Source organism: Mya arenaria, chromosome 14 (genome assembly GCF_026914265.1).
Source record: "Mya arenaria isolate MELC-2E11 chromosome 14, ASM2691426v1".
In the NCBI taxonomy this organism is placed as follows: domain Eukaryota; kingdom Metazoa; phylum Mollusca; class Bivalvia; order Myida; family Myidae; genus Mya; species Mya arenaria.
Genome location: NC_069135.1, coordinates 24,268,678 through 24,287,042, shown reverse-complemented (window position 1 = coordinate 24,287,042; position 18,365 = coordinate 24,268,678). Strand labels below are relative to the sequence as shown.

Sequence of the window (18,365 nt, the reverse complement as noted above, 5' to 3'; positions counted from 1 at the left end):
CACACAAACCAAATTTTGTGTTTGTGTTTTGTGTTCATGAATGTCAAATGAGCTAAATATGATAACATTTTTTTACTAAATATGATAATGCATTTCAAGTGTAAACCTTGTTTTGGTTTGCATATCATCATAAACATAAAACAATATGATCTTTTTCTTTCTTTTTTATTTATTTCGACAAGTGCTGAGTCTGGCGCTCGTAGCCCAGGCTGATCGGGAGTCTTGCCCATGACCCCTCTGATCCGTCTTGTCCAGATCCCTCCAACCCGTCGTCCGAATCCTTCTGTACTGACATACTTACTGGTTATGTTGTGTTCCAGCGTAAATACTTTACATCATAGTTATATTTGCATGGGCCAGGATGTTCTTACGGTGCGTGTAAGCAATGGAGTGTACTTTAAATGCTAGCAGTTCTAAAAAATATGCACAAGTCCGATTCGGGAGAAAAGCTCCCTAAGCATCACAGCTCGCACAATATTGAAACGAAATCGTCACCAACCTTCAGTGCAAGTGTTCTTACACGATACCACATTCTCCGATTTTCGAAATGTGTCCGTTTGATAAAATTATCAAATACAATATAATTCACATTCACGTGTGTAGAAGTAAACACAAGGCACAGCTGCACCACGGAAGTGTCGACAGCGCATTTTCTTTGCACCACCGCTTAGTGATGGAGCTGCCGTCTATGTGGTTTCCTGTGCCCCGTATATCCCATATCTGGTCACATGCTAACCCCATAACGTATATATCACGTCGAAAACCTGCTTACATTGATCAATTTTTCGGAAATTTTCTTTCATTCATCGGAATATATATGTCATTTTGGTACCATATAAATTTGGTGACCCAATATGGAAAATATGGGGTCACTACGGGACCAGTCCTGGACCAATATGGCGTCGCGTCACTCATGTTGGATGCGTGAAACATGTATAAAGAAGTTTATCCACAAAACCATATGAGACCACTTAGTATGTTAAACATTTTCCTACAAAAATGTTTTGTTGGTAAGATGGTAATTAACCATTGTGGAGAGTTATTTGGTGCCAGGTGAATCGGTCAATCGGAGCACCTCGGCAAAACAGAAAACAACCTCGGGCCGATATCTCGAAACTACTTAAGTCGGTTATTACACAATCAAGCTACGCATAATATTTTTGTTCTTCTAAATTGTGAAATATTTACTTATTTTTAAGTTTCTTGACAGCTTTTTGAAGTCAATAATCTGATAATCACGAAATACTTAGTTTTATTTATCAGAATCAGGTTTATCAAGTAAAAACAAAATGGTGACCAAATAAGCTACTTAAGTTTTCTTCGAGAACTGGAGAACTCGATGTATATGGACGGTTCACAATGACAGAATTCTTTACAGGGAATAAACCTGCAAGAAGATCGCGTAGTTATTTCAATTTAGCAGCTAATATTAAGGACTTCAGTCTTTGGAATCTTCATGATTTATATAATAAGACACTTCACTGAGAATCAATTTGAACTTAGTTATTAATATGACTCTTTGACACCAGGAAGCGGCGGTGTGGGGTTTAGGGGGCTGTATGTTGCAGGTAATAAGTTGCACGAATTGTATTAGGGTAAAACATTGTTTATAAAACGATGTATGTATACACGTTTAAAACATGCAACCATTGAACATGATCGCAGAATATTGCAGCAGATGAAAAATCTTACAACGCCAATATATCATAGTTTAAGTATATGAATATTAAGAAAAAGATGTTACCAGCATCTTCGCATTTTTCTTGATGCTTCTACGCTTTTCTGATGTTTTTTCGTAGTGTCTTCGAGGCTTCTTTACGCCGCCGTTGATGCTTTTCCGAAATGTCTTTGATGCTTCTCCACATTGTCGTTGATGCCCATTCGCACTGGTTTTGATGCTCCTACGCATTGTCTTTGACGATTCTTCGCACTGTGTTTTGATGCTCCTACGCATTGTCTTTGACGATTCTTCGCACTGTGTTTTGATGCTCCTACGCATTGTCTTTGACGATTCTTCGCACTGTGTGTTGATGCTCCTACGCATTGTCTTTGACGATACTTCACACTGTATTTGATGCTCCTACGCATTGTCTTTGACGATTCTTCGCACTGTATTTGATGCTCCTACGCATTGTCTTTGACGATTCTTCGCACTGTGTTTCGATGCTCCTACGCATTGTCTTTGACGATTCTTCGCACTGTGTTTTGATGCTCCTACGCATTGTCTTTGACGATTCTTCGCACTGTGTTTCGATGCTCCTACGCATTGTCTTTGACGATTCTTCGCACTGTGTTTCGATGCTCCTACGCATTGTCTTTGACGATTCTTCGCACTGTGTTTCGATGCTCCTACGCATTGTCTTTGACGATTCTTCGCACTGTGTTTTGATGCTCCTACGCATTGTCTTTGATGCACCGCATTGCCTTTGACGCTCCTCCGCATTGTCTTTGACGCTCCTCCGCATTGTCTTTGACGCTCCTCCGCATTGTCTTTGACGCTTCTTCGCACTGTTTTTGATGCTCCTACGCATTGTCTTTGACGCTTCTTCGCACTGTTTTTGATGCTCCTAGGCATTGTCTTTGACGCGTCTTCGCACTGTTTTTGATGTTCCTAGGCATTGTCTTTGACGCGTCTTCGCACTGTTTTTGATGCTCCTAGGCATTGTCTTTGACGCTTCTTCGCACTGTTTTGATGCTCCTACGTATTGTCTGTGTCGCGAATGAAAATGGTTCGTCTCTCAGGGCGACTGCAATTATCCAAATACACTTTTATGAAGAAATAAAACAATAAAGTTTCAAAATTTATCAAACGATGTTTACGTCTCCATCAACAAAATATGAGTGCGCTGTGCACGAGGAAAATACCACCACCAGCTGCGCACGAGGCGAACTACTTTAGTAAATATAGAAAGTGAAAGCGAAAATGAAAGTGGAATTAGTATATGAATAAGTGGATGATAGGAATGACTGAAATGCCTGAAAGGAAAGACAGAATAGGAAAATGGATTATTACAAGAAAGATGACCTTGGAAGATATGTGTACTGGATACACATGCATGTAGACATATGACACAAACGCAAACATATAGAGCAGGGCAAATTGACCCCGCGACATCTGTGACGCTTCTGCGCATTGTCTTTGACGCTTCTTTCTTCGCACTGTTTTTGATGCTCATTCACATTGTCTTTGATGCTTCTCCGCATTGTCTTTGATGCTTCTCCGCATTGTCTTTGATGCTTCTCCGCATTGTCTTTGACGCTTCTTCGCATTGTCTTTGATGCTTCTTCGCACTGTCTTTGATGCTTCTCCGCATTGTCTTTTAATGGGCTTCTTCTCCTTATCTGTCTTTGGCGCTTCTTCGCCTTATCTGTCTTTGATGCTCATCACATTGTTTTTGATGCTTTCTCGAATGTCTGTAACTAAATTATATTCTTTTTGTTTTGATCATTAAAGTCCACGGTTGCATAGATGGAGGTAGCATATACGTGTATTTTTGTCTCATTGTCTGGTCACTCGTTTGATCACAAAGTTTATTTAAGCCATATCCCTAAATAATTTTATTTAGGACACCTTTTTAGTTATTAGAATATGCAAATTTCAATATACTGTCAGATGTCCCGACTGTTAGTCGAGTGAGATCTTATTTCTATCGGACTGGTACGGAATTGATACGGGTAATAGCTTCGCATATGGCAATGTAATATATGCGTGGGCGTGTCCACTCTGCAATACCGGTAAGCTCTGCATGCATTTCAATGTTTACAAATATTAGTGTTTGTCAGCACCAAGTTATTATTTCAGTTAATAGTCGGAACTTTCTTTTAATGGAAAATGATTGCATAGTATACTGGTAAATTCTTTAAAAATGGTATAAAAAAAGATTTAGATTAATTAGTTTGAAATCCTCAAATTAAATTACAATGCATTTATAAAGTCATAATATTGCATTCTTAACTTATAATATCAGTTCTAATATAAACCCTGGATATTCTTTAAACACTTCCATTACTTAACTCTAATGCGGCATGCCTTTTATAAGTCATTTTCAGAATAAGAAATTGAATCTGAGGACCTGAAATTTAATTTGGTTATAAAAATTCCATTTACCATTTACATTTCCAAACACATCATACAGGATTTTAATAATGTTGCAAATGAAAAAGAGTCAAATATCTGACACATGAGATGCAAGAAAAGGCCAGCCCATTATAATTCTGGCAATAATTTGTTTACTGCAAAACTAGCTTTGATCATGAGTACTGTGTAAAAAAAACCTCAGTGGTTACTGAGTCTGTACAAATAAGGGGGATCATATAAGCCCCCCCCCCCCTCCTCCTCTTCTAATCGTCCAATGTTACTTGTTATGTCAAAGAGAAAAAGTAACAAAATATGTTCAAAATGTAGCATTTCAGACTATAAATTGTTTAAAAAAAATCATTGGGGAGTACACCCAAACCCCCATACCAACATCGTAAACCATTTAGAGTTTAGTTCTGAGGGAGGGGCATAAGGTTGTGCCCCTAAGTTAAATCAATTCCCTTTAACATCAATTCCTGGATCCACCCCTGTACATGTTTAAGGCTGATGCCATTGATTTCACTGACTTCACTTGATTTTAATCTTTATACACCTGGCATGGTTTCGTTTGACCTCGTTCAATTTACTCAAGGGTTATATCCCATGTAGCCAGGTTTTGTTAACCAGCCCAGATAACACATATAACACATAACCCTTTCCCTGCTAATTTGAATTTTCGGACTCCACACACTTTGACCAGCCCAATTGCGTTCATACCCCGATAATGACATCAAGCCCGCAATTTATTCCTTAAATGAATGATTCAAACCTGTAAAGAGCTTTTAAAATCACAACAATTTAATGAAAGAGTACTATGCTTATGAATTATTATAAATATGACAAATAAAGTAACCAAGTGTTTGTTAAAAGAGTAATGGTAAAGAAATATTTAAAGTCATTCTTAATGTATTGCTCTTGAAGCTTATTATCACCCGGGGGCCGTTATTCATAAAACATCTTAAGTCATTTTCTTTGTATCTTATTCGTCATTTGATTTAATAACTTAATAATTTGATATCTCAATTTTTTTATTGAATATAAATATTCTTTTATATTTAGAACAACTTGTACCTTTGTTTAAATTCGAATAGGAAAACTTTAAGAAATCAACTAAAATAACTTGATATGCTTTTTGAATACCTGAGCCCAGTCTTATACTGATAATTAATAAAATTTGTAAAATTTAACCAATTTCAAAAAGTTGGTTCTCAAGACCAGTGACAAATTCGACTCGCTGAATTCTTGTTTTTCTGTCCAAAACCTGCCAGACATAGCTTTTTTAGGCGAGACCTAAATGAACAAGTCATAAATAAAATGTTTACATCCTTAAACCTTGCTTAAAGTATCTGAAAACAGCATAAAACTCCGATGTATTTATGTATTCAGTGGTAATGTAGTATTTATTGGCTAGTACAATCATTCAAGGCTGCATTCCATTCATGATTTAAGGTGGTTGTGGGTTTTCGTTTTCAGATATTATATCAGAAGTTAGAATCAAGGATAGAAAGAATGTCAGGTACATAGTTATTATTATTATTATTATTTTCATTATTATTGTTATTATTATTATTATTATTATTATTATTATTATTATTATTATTATTATTATTATTGTTATTATTATTTTTTTTTGTAACTCTTTTATTATTATTATCATTATTATTATTAATATTACAGTATAATTGTTGTAATTGATTATTATAATTAATATAAAAAATACATTTTATTTTAAAGTCATCTGACAAAATTGTCATCTGACACAACAGCTAGTTTTTTTCCTTTTACATGATGAATTATGTGAATGCGTGTGAATGAATGCATGATAGTATGGCTGTATACAAGAAAATTTTGAATCCTATGAATTAGAGTTACAGTTAAAATGTTTTAATGTTTTAGTTTATATTACACTAACAACTCACAGAAAGAAAAGACATCAAGAAATGACACCTATGATTTATTTTCAGTTACCTTAATGCAAACTTTATTCTAATAAAAAAAACATTAATACGGAACTTATAATTAGTAAAAAAAAATAATTCTATAATATGGAATAAAAATTATTTACTAATTATGAAACAAGTCACAACCTATTTTAGAATGTACCATTTTAATTTAATATGTTCATAATTTCATTAAAAATCTCAAAATAAATATTTATTTCTAAAATAATCTTATTTTTAGGTCTCCGTAAAGCTAAGAAGTATGATTGGAAGGACTCCAATCTTGCTTTGTTCGGTTCTGACACAGAGAAAAGTGTCAAAAGTAAGTTGAAAAAGTGATGATGCATAACTGTGTTAATGTGGTTTAAAAACAGCCTCTCACCTTAAAGGTCAAAAGTTTGAGGGTCAGCGATTTTTTTATATATAATGTATGTTCCCGATGCTGAAAGTTATGTTATTTTAACGAAAAAAATCCTAGTCAGGAAAAAAATATTCAAAAAATCAATTGAAGAAATTCTGTCTGAAAAACTTAATTTTAATGTTGTTTAAGTTATACAAGCCCACAAATAATTGGTTAAAATAAGTAAAGTCAACATAATAAATTTTAAAAAATCCCCCTGCGGCAAATTTTGTGAAAAAGCAACATAAAAGAGTAAAGTGTAAAGCTCTTTTCCCCAGAATACCAGAGCAGCACCTGCATGTCCAACCAGTGACACTTTGTTTTTGCCCACCAAATAGCCTCTCATCCAGGAGGCTATTAGCTCACGCCTCACTTGAGGCACTTAAATCATTCTTATGGCCACTTGAATTGGACACCAGAGTCCAGTGTACTTATTCATATACAGGAAAACAGACTTGAGAGTGATTCACATCTGAGGTAACAGCTGAGCTCTTTTAACAATAATCATTATTGTGCTAAAAATATTTTTAAGGTTATATTATTTGTTCAGTCTGCTGTCACAGTTGATCCATGTAAAAACATGAAAGGACAGTCATAAATAAGAGCTAGCAATTTTATCTTAGACTCAGATGAAATTTTCTACATAAATTATGTCTTAAAAAAACCTTGATTTTCTCATTAAGCCAGTTTCTTATAAAATTTAAGTTTACTATTTTTGCAAACTTCTTTTAATATTTTGAAAAAAAAATGTATCTATTTTTTAACCACTACTATTATCTATTAATATTAACAATAAGTTTCTTAAACCAACAACAATGTTTAAGTTCTGTTTTGTCGAAAATATCACATTTCACTTTAATTTGTTACCATGGTTACAGAGGAATCCGCCCAGACAGAACCAGCCTGGCAGAAGGCAGGAAAGTCCGTAGGAATTCAGATCTGGAGAGTAGTGGTAATTTATATATATATATATATTTATACATAGCCTTACTTTTTACTTTTTAATTAAATGTGCATACCCGGAAGCGTTAAGTATGGCTGTAATTGAATGTTACAGAAGATTATTGTTTGGCTACATTGTATTGTGCATAATTGCATAATTAGATCTTGTCTTTTTTTAGAACAACACTGTCTTCTTTTATTTGGTCATCTTTCATCATAGTTTACAAGTATGTTGGTTATTTTTTGTGCCTTGTGTAAAAGAAAGATATGTTGGTTAAAAAACAACAAGTGAACTTGCAGCATCTAGGGAGCTGTATTTGGTATCAAGCTCATTTTTAATAAAAATATTACTGGCTTTCTATTCTCAGAGCTTCAAGATCACTGATTGGCCAAAGGAAGACTATGGAAAATTCTACAATGGTGATTCATACATCATTCTCAATGTAAGTGATCTAACATGATTACAATACATTCTGTCTTAAAGAAATTTTACAACCAGATTTGCAGCTACTATTGGTAGAGTGTTGAGCAATGATAAGTCTACATGCCAATATAGGCGCAGCAGATGATAAATATTTCTGAGCTTATTTGGAAATGTGAGAAAATAGTTTAGAAAAATCTCAAAACATTCATTGACTTCACTGTAGTGTATGTCATTAATCCCTAGATTTGATCAGCTTCTCCTTTTTTGTGAGAAAAATGGTGAGGTTCTGTCATAGCCTTGCCATTGCATTATTGTTGTCATGACATTCAAATGAAACTTGATCCACATGTTACCAGAGACATGTTCAGTAAGGCTCATAATTCTGGCTTTAGTAATTGCAGAGTTGTGCCCCTTTTGACTGCAATAAACACATTTGTCATTGTTTGCAAGGGGTTTGCTCTGAAGTGATCTTGTTTTCATTTACTTTCCCTACAGAATTTAACTTCACAACATTTTCAAGTAAGGGGCCCTTTCTTCAAGAATCCTAGCCTTCTAGGGAATAACTTTTAAAACAGTCTACTTTTCATATGTAGGAAATCGCTCTAAATGATTCATACTGGGATCAGCCCTAGGGGTTCAATAATTGATAGCCATTGCTTAAAATTGTTGCATAAGATGTGATTTTAGCTAGAGTTGTTTATTATATAATAATTATATCAACCTATGTTTTTCATTTTGTCCAAAACTATGAGTCTTATTTTCTTCCTGATAATTATGCAGAAGCACAAATACTTCATGGCATTGTTCTTGTTACTTGCATACCTGAACTTTTGAATATGTTGAATGTAACTGAATAATTCATTACCTGCTTTCATTGTAGGGAGTAAAAAGGAGTTAGTTATTTTTCACAAAACAGGAAGATTTCATTTGTGAATTGTTAAGCCACTGAAGTGTTAAGACCTGCTTAAACATTTGTAAAAAAGTTTCCTCCTAACAACATGCTTCTGTTTGAAAGATTACGGAAGTGATCTCTTAACTCTTTTCAATCTTCAAACCAGTCATCTTTTTGATTCATTGTTCATCAAGGAAATGGTTCAGATCCTGTCTGTTTCATATTAATACTAATTATGACTTTAAAGCTGCACTCTCACAGATTGACAGTTTTGACTTCTTTTGTCTCAGATTTAGTTGATTTTGTTATCAATGCCTTCAATTCAGTCATATAAGATGACTCACAATAGAACAGATCTCAATTTCATAATTTTAAAGTGTAAGTAACGCTTTTAGCCATAAATATCAATTTTCGAAAGTAAATATAAAAACTTGCTAGATATATAATCTTTTGTCAGCAGTCTTGTTTCACTGGTTTTCAGACATTTACGCAAAAAATGGCTCATTCCAAGACAAAAAATAAAAAAGTTGTCAAAACAGTCAATCTGTGAGAGTGCAGCTTTAAGTATTTTTGTGTCAATGAACTTTATGCTCACTTATTTATACTTATTATAATAAGTGACTTTTCCTGTTTATATTATAGAACTGATTACAAAAGAATTTTATATTAAGTATTTTTGTGTCAATGAACATTACCTAGTTATACTAAATAAAATTACTATATTAAGTGTTTTTTCCTGGTTCTGTTATAAATGGAAAACAGAACTTTTTATAGTTGACATTTTTCTTCAACATTCAGCCGGCAGTGATGCTGTTTGGTAAAGATTAGATTCTATTGCTTACTATACAGAAAGCCCTAACAAGCACATGTATTTTATTCACCTGTTCAATACAAAGACAAGCCCAGTTGTTGAAAAATTAAATGTAAATGCTGTATAGAGGCTGAGGGCAAGGACATTTTAATTTAGTGGTATATATTTCACTTGCATTGTCTTTTCAATAAAATCAAAATTGTATCTTTTTATTTATTTTTGAATATTATTGCATTTTCATGTCATAGCAGTACACTGCAAAGCGAAATGCTGTTAAAGTATGGATTTTATATAACAGGCGTTGTTAAACATAATCAATCCTATATCATAATGGAAGAATTCAGGCATGTTCATCCAAAAGTGTAATTTCAATGCCTGTCAAACTGAAGCCTTCTTGTTTTTTCGATATTGTTGCATTTTAATGTCGTAGTCATATGACATAGTTTTTCTACTCAGGCTACATCTATAGTGAATGTACTTCAGGCATTAACCAGTCGTTGACCTTACAACTGTCTCCTTGCTAAAATACTTGTGTACTTAAAAAGATTGATGAATAGATACAGTGTTATAATACATTCATTGTTGTAAGACTTATGGTAACATTCTCCATGTTTGTATCATAGACTTTCTTAAAATATGAACAACACCCACCGTGTCAATAAGATATGTTACTCATAAATCTAATACCCTGCTTAAGCCTCAGTGCTCAGCTTCACCCATAATTTTAGTTACGGGCCGAATCTATGCAATTAATGTTCCTACGATATTTTTATTAAACCGCAGTTAATTGGCCAAATACAAGTTACGCCTCAAAACGTACAATCTTCAGCTTATTTAATCTTTATTGAATTATGGCCCAATATTTTTCTGCTGTCCAATTAAAATGCTCATAATAATTATGTTGTCCATAGGTTATCTTTTTCTGACAGTCTGTCAGGTTTTAAATTATTTGATTTGTTAATTAAAGTAACTATTAGATAGATATCAACCAATAAATAATACCGTAATCTTCAATAACAACGACCAACCAAATATTGAACCAATCAGTTGGCTACTGAATTTTTTCATATGATGATATTTTGTAGTATGTTCGTTACAATAGTAGGGCCCCAATCTACAAACATGTAGTATTGCTGTATTGAAGATTAACCTGCTCAAATTATGTCTCTTTTCCCCAAAACTAAAATGTTATGTAGATATCCAACCCTGCTTTTCTTTAATTCACCCCCTGTATTACCATTTGACAAAATATTACAATGTTTTTTTGAAGTAAAAAATGCAAACTATGTGTTTCAGACGTACAAGGAGGAAGGGGAAGATGAGCTCCAGTATGATGTTCATTTCTGGATTGGCGCAGAGAGCACGCAGGTACTAGAGGCTTTTAGTTTTATATTATTTTTTTACAATGAACCAGATAAAAGCAAATTAAAACATAATTATTAAAGAGGTTATTGAAATTTCAAGAACCATAGTAGTTTATCAAGTTTTGGAAGATAAGTGCACTTGGATATGGTGGGGGTATTTATTAAACTTAGTGATATTAAAGGGTTAAACTATCCCTTGCTTTTTGCACAGGATGAGTAGGGAACTGCAGTTTACAAGATGATTGAGCTCAACATATTTCTTGATGGAAAGCCCTTTGAACAATGGTATAAAACCACAATCATAAGGGATATTGATCACCTTCAGTGATATAACTGTGTTTTTTGGAGCATATTGTCAGGGATTCGTTACTTCACAGGAGAAAAATGGAGCTCAAGCATATAAGACTTTTGAGCTGGACACATTTCTTGATGATATGCCTGTCCAACATTTCAAAGTACCAGTTCACAGGTCATAAGGGGTATCAATCACCATCAGTGATATCACTTCTATTATTGCAGGATGAGTATGGCACTGCTGCATACAAGACAGTTGAGCTGGACACATTTCTTAATGATAAGCCTGTCCAATATTTCTAAGTACCAGTTCACAGGTCATAAGGGGTATCAATCACCATCAGTGATCAATATCACTTCTATTATTGCAGGATGAGTATGGCACTGCTGCATACAAGACAGTTGAGCTGGACACATTTCTTAATGATAAGCCTGTCCAACACCGTGAAGTTCAGGGCCATGAATCTCAGCTCTTCAAATCTTACTTCAAAACTATCACGTATGTGCTTATTTTGGTGTTTTATCATTTGGAACATTACGCCATAAAATGCTTGCATGAATATGTACATTCATTCTTAGTTAACTCATTACTTAATTGGTCAATTTAGGTTAGTGAACTCATATTCTAATTTGATAAATTTAAGATTAGCCTTAGTTAGAATTCCACGTCATTCGTTAGTCCATAATGAATTAAGTTTTTAAAAAGAGCTAAAAAAATTTTTTTAGTTTAGCACACAGTCGAAACCCCTTTGAGGCTTTTACTTAACTAACTTGCTTGTATTAAGTGAATTTGTGGAAATTATATTACAATATACTTAAAGCTTCATGTGTCTTAACCTGTTTCAATAATAACATCAAATGTTTTTAATAATTTTCTGTTTTCTTACAGTGTTATGAAGGGAGGTGCCCAGACTGGTTTCAGGCACGTGAAGCCCGAGGAATACACGCCCAGACTGCTTCACTTCTCTGGCACGCGTAAGCATGTCGAGGTTCGAGAGGTGGCAAGGAACGAGGCGAGTCTGAAATCTGGGGACGTGTTTATTCTCGATATGGGTAACACCATCTACCAGTGGAGCGGCAGCGGAAGCAATAAGGATGAAAGGATGAAGGTGAAATGAATAATTATTAAGCAATCTTCGGCCACTTGTTCAGAACTTTGTTAAAATTAACAACATTGATTACTTCATCGTTTTTAACTTTAAAATCGTTACTGCTCTGGAAGTTTAATGGATACACTTGTGATCTGCTGTATTTCTAACAAAAAATGAGACAACTGTTTTAGCTGTCAATGTTTATATTAAACAAATATGTCGGCGCATCTTCAGATATTTCATGTTAAAGAGTTAACAGCGATGTTGTTAATCTCTTTGTTAACTTTAACAAAATTCTGAACAAATGGCCCCTAAAGTGTTTTCCATCTCAAATATTTGTAATATGTATTGAAGGAAGTCAAACATATTGTTATTACTAGGTATTCTATTTTTCCAAGATAAAAGGTTAGTATGTCAAAGTGGTGGTGTTGATGATAATGTTGTTGTTGTTGGGAAATCATGAATAAACATCAACTGGGCTACTATTAACCACAATCTGTACTGTTCTAGGCCATGCTGTACCTACAGGGGTTGCGTAGTGAGAGGAATGGCCGACCCAAAACTGAAGTGCTGGAGGAAGCTGATACAGGGAAGTCTGTAAGTATAACTGTGTTAGACTATGATATCTGGAGCCCTATTCATAAAGCTTTTAAATGAAAAAAATCAACTATAAATTCATTTTTTTTTAAATATTTAACATAGAATATTTTAAATGTCATCTTTTTTTATCAGATTTATCTTTTGCCTTTGTTATAAAAAAGCCCTTCCATATTTCCATCCTTTTGTTGTAAACCTTTGTAAGTCTTTATTAAACTAAAGTTAGAAAAATACACATTTTTTACTTCAATAGTCGAAAATGTTCATTAAGATGCTTTATGAATACAGTCACTGGGGTCAGATTAAATTAAATGTTTTTGATTTTGTATGCATTCTAGTGTATTTTTGTTCCCAAGAAGGGGCTGACTTTGAATAATTATGGTGTGGCGTACTTCAGGATATGAAGGAAGCAAAATAATTATGTAATGCACATGTGGCTTAAATAATATGTGTATATATATATATTAAACATTAAAAAGGTTGAGGAACATTAAAGACATTGTTAAGAAACAGGAGGAATAGTAATAAAAGTTTTAACGTCAATGCTAGCTTATGAAAGAAGGAAGTTTGTCTCATTATTTAGAGTTTTACAATCTTGTGGGCGGGTTAAAATACTCTTTATAATTGAAACAAATTAATGCCTTCCTTAATATTTGTATACTTGTGATTGTCTTTGTGATTTGGTAGGCCAGGTAGTTATATGTTTATGACTTCATATTAGAAAGAGTAAACAACATGTTTCATAGAAAATACTTCCATGATCAAATATATTTGAGTTGGGATGGTTGGGCCACAATTAAACTGTTTAAAGCAATGGCTATAGGGACATTAACGGACCTTTATTATATGCTTTCCAGTGATTTATTTGCAAGTTTAACCTGCTCTCACTTTCAAATTGTCAGAGTGCACAGATCTGGAATGCAATAAGGAAAAACTAGCATGAGCTGTCATTAAGTTTTATGTTTAGGTGAAAACCCCAACCCTAAACCTTTTTATTGCCTCGAGAAATATTTCAATAATTTGTATGTTTATCTTAATGAAAATAATAAGAGTTTTCGACCCACCTATCAAACCCTTTTTTTTTTTTTTTGGGAGGGGGGGGGGGGTATGAAACTAGTAAATATATTATATCTGTTTATACCTTTATTGTTTCATTGTAAAAATTGCAATAAATTTCACCTAGTCAACACCAAATTAAATATTTCACTTGCTGCTGAATTGCCACTTGTGAACTAGGTTTTGGTGGTCACATGTTGAAATAAAATGCGATCTTACACTGACACAAACTATTTTACTCTATTAATTACTAAATTATTTTCAGCACGAGTTCTACAAGAGCATGACAGAGGAGGCTGAAGACGAAGATGAGCAGACGGAAGGTGGAGACGAGACGAAGGAACTCTACCGACTGTCAGATGCGAGTGGAAAACTCTCGTTCAGTAAGGAGAAAGAAGGAGACGTCTCAATGTCAGACTTGGATACTAAGGTGAGTTTTTTGGGTGACAGTAGGATTTTTTTTATTTTGATTATCAAACATGTTTGAATACAATCAGGGTTTATTACATGTTACTTGTTTTGTATATGAGATTCATAGAATTTTAGAAATTTTCATTAAATATATGAAGAATTATGTTTTCATTTATGCTTTTAAATGAGTTTGGGCCTCATCACATTATGGGATATTACTACTACTTACTAAATCTCAATATCTTAACTGACTTCACACTAGAGTATATTTTCATTTTTGCCAGTGATCATATTTCATTTGCATTATGGTACTTGACTCATTGCAGGATGTGTTTATCCTTGACACTAAGTCCGCACTGTTTGTCTGGGTCGGTAAGGAAACCAGTACCGCCGAGAGACGTAACGCTATGAGCTATGCACATGTAAGTGGATTATTAATATTGCCTTGTCTTTCTATGATAGGGTGATTCATAATTTGCATGAACTGCTTGAAAATTCTGTTTTTGCTTCAAGAATACATTGGGAGTCAAAGGGAGATAATTATGTTACCTATAACATCAGATATTAAAATTACTTACCTTGTTATATTTAAGCACCCTTTATTAATAATATTCTTACAAAAAATATGTGGATTGTGTTTGACTGGGATAATCAATATTATCTGATTCATATGAAATAAAGACAATGGACTAGTGCGAAAGCATTTCCCAAAATTAAATGCTTATTGATTTGGAATTCATCAGCCTGTCATTTTAGATGATTAAAGTGAAAATAATTTTCTTTTTTTAAGCTCACCTTAAAATGGTGTTTTGTATTGCACTGTTGAATATGATAAAAGGAAATTGATCAGCATTTAATTAAAGGATTTATCACAATTTTCCTGTGTAAATCCATGCAAAAGTAGGAATATCATGTTAATCTGTTACATGTATGTTTACTTGATTGAAAAAAAGTTGATAGTTTTTATGGATTTGTTTTTTGATATACATAATGTAAGCATGTTATAAATATTTAGTATCATATTTCAGACGTTTCTGAGCAAGACAAACCACCCTCTTATTCCCGTATCGTGTGTTGCCGAGGGACATCGCATGTCCAAGGACTTCCAGACGGCTATTGCTGCTTAAAAAAGCTCGAGATTAACACAGTTGTATATGACTTAACATAGAAAAATCTTGGCTTTGTTTGTTGCGTAGGAATCGTGGTGAAGGGTTTAATACTTTGCTTTAAAAAACTTTGGATTCACATACCTGATTTTCACAAGTCTTGGAACACTAAGAATAAACCCAATTGTTCATTAACTTTGCTTGGAAAACTAAGAATAAACCCAATTGTTAATGAACTTTGCTTAGATAACTAAGAAAAACACAATTGTAAATGAACTTTGCGGGGAAAACTAAGAATAAACCCAATTGTTAATGAACTTTGCTTAGATAACTAAGAAAAACACAATTGTAAATGAACTTTGCGGGGAAGACTTAGAATAAACACAATTGTAAATGAACTTTGCGGGGAAGACTTAGAATAAACACAATTGTAAATGAACTTTGCGGGGAAGACTTAGAATAAACACAATTGTAAATGAACTTTGCGGGGAAGACTTAGAATAAACACAATTGTAAATGAACTTTGCGGGGAAGACTTAGAATAAACACAATTGTAAATGAACTTTGCGGGGAAGACTTAGAATGAACACAATTGTTAATGATCTTTGCTTGTAAGACATATGTTAAACACAATTGTTAATAAACTTTGCTTGGAAGACATAGGTTAAACTCAATTGTAAAAGAATTTTCCCAGACAACATAGGCTGCAAACCATAGTTTATGACTTGAAAAATGTAACTTAAAAACTTTTGTTGTAGAGTCAGCATACATATGTTCATGTATTTTATCTTCATTTATTTCATTGCTGTCTAGTTGAACTTTAGTATTTCTTTTTATAATCATGACTTGGAAAGATTTATTAACTTGAGTAAACTGTGTTTAATTTTGTACTTTGATTTTATCATGATTTTAGGGTTCACGAAATATTATTATTAAAAATGGTGGTTATAATGTCCACTATTTGTGACTTGAAATAAAGGTTTAGTGTATTGAATTTATCAAATCATGATCAGAAGTGTCAACTATCAGAAAAGAAATATTATTATACCAAACTCTGCAGCAAACATACCTTAAGCAATTTTTTGTTTACTATTTTTTGAAAAATGCTAGGCAATATTTTACACCTGCTTGTAGATGCAATAATTAAAATGCAATATTGATTTATGTTAGTTTGTTTAGCTTTATGTGTTGTGTTGTTTATTAACTGACTAACTGTCTCCACTTGTGCCTCTGCCGTTGGGATCACCAGAAGGATTCACATTCAATCATTTGGAACTCCTCTGACAAAAATGGCTGTCAAATTGCCATCTATTAGTTTATTAGTTTTATTAAGTCAGTTATTTAGAAGCATGAACATACATGCTGGCTCGAATATAGCCATTTTGTGTTCATCATTACTGCAGATAGCATATATTATTGGTCTCCTAACCAATAAAGTCAACGGAGAGATAGCCTGGAGAGACGGCTGACTTAATTGTTAGGAAGACCAAAAAAAACACTTACTATTAATTTTTGGATTATTTATTTATACATAAAAAGGGACCACTGTATTGAACAAAATCATTCCTCTTATGTTTCTTTTTTCTTTTTTTTCAAACTGCTCTCTTTTAATGATGCCATGTTTGTCAATATGAAATTGTAGGTTTTTGAAAACAAGAAAAGGAAAATCAATCCGCCACACTCCTTAAAGTTCTCTCGATTAACCTCAATGTTAAATTTTGATGTCTGATGCTGTATTAATTTTGTATTACATTTTGGATTACATGAATTTAAAGGCATTTTCTTGCTAATTATAAAACAATGTTAAATAAGTAACCAAAATGAGATTATACATATTATGTTAGAAAATTCCAGAAACAGTTTTACATGTTTTATAAAATAATTTGGGGTCAACATGCATCCAAAATTCACATGTATGTGGGTCAGATTCTTTAAAAATATATTATTAATTATGCATCACATATTATCTACACTATCACAATGGACATCCAATTTATAGAGTGAAATGTACTATTTTAATATACATAGCACTACCTCTGGTATTGTCATATCCCTATTTTGCTCCACATGTAATATAATTACATTTTTTATTTAAAACATAACAATGTTTTACTTGTACTGCCCTTTGGTGTTTTTTTTTCAAATTTCATCTATTTCTGTTATGACTTTTGCTGCCAATTTACAGCATTTATTTGTATTTCATAAGGCGTTTTAATTGGTTACTAGTTTGTTGAGGTGTTGATGTACAGATTATGCAATATTTTTTTTAATGTTACAAGTTTTTATTACTTGTTAAAAAAAACCTGGCAATATTAGTGCTGTCAAATATGTTGTATTGTAATGACAATTATATACATGTAGTAATGCATTGTTATGTATACCTGACCATTTCTTTTTTCTGCATAGCATTTATTATTAATAACGTTTTTTTTCTGAATAAACAGTTAAAATGAAATTGACATTGTTTTCTTAAGACGTGGCTGATCTGTATGCGCAGTGTTTCAACAACTGTAAAACCCAGGGGTCGCAGGTTCGATTCCCTGCGCAGGTTCGATTCCCCGCCTCACCTCTAAAAATACTAACCGTCTTCCAGGAGGAACGTTCAACATTGATCCCGTGTGATAGTGCTATGCAGAGAAGTTCGAACTTATAGGTAGGTTACATAACGTCTGTTCATCCAAACCCAAAAATATACCAATTAGCATAAGGACAGTCTGGTGGCGTCTAAAAATAAATGGACACCCCTTCCCTCCACCGAACAGCTCATTCTTAAGATCAATAAACATACATTAACAATCACTGAATCAGTGCCACCATGACCTGATGATACCAAAGCATGCATTTTTGAAGGGTCTCTGCTGTGTTGAAGGGCAATAACTCTGTCTGATTAGATGGCTTTTGATTAATGTCACAACAGTTCGAGGAGTGAATACGAAAAGGTTCTAAGTGACATAATATA

The 18,365-nt window shown here is 33.4% G+C and overlaps 1 protein-coding gene across 1 annotated transcript; it reads left to right on the top strand.

Moving 5' to 3' along the window:
* Positions 1-3,662: 3,662 nt before the first annotated feature.
* On the top strand, positions 3,663-17,861 carry LOC128217525 (gelsolin-like protein 2). Its single transcript, XM_052924705.1, has 12 exons — positions 3,663-3,735; positions 5,552-5,594; positions 6,260-6,340; positions 7,297-7,370; positions 7,729-7,803; positions 10,784-10,855; positions 11,517-11,644; positions 12,035-12,254; positions 12,747-12,833; positions 14,155-14,319; positions 14,627-14,722; positions 15,329-17,861. Exons 1-12 carry the CDS (start codon positions 3,706-3,708, stop codon positions 15,425-15,427), a joined length of 1,170 nt encoding a protein of 389 aa, XP_052780665.1. The 5' UTR covers positions 3,663-3,705; the 3' UTR covers positions 15,428-17,861.
* The last annotated feature ends 504 nt before the right edge of the window (positions 17,862-18,365 follow it).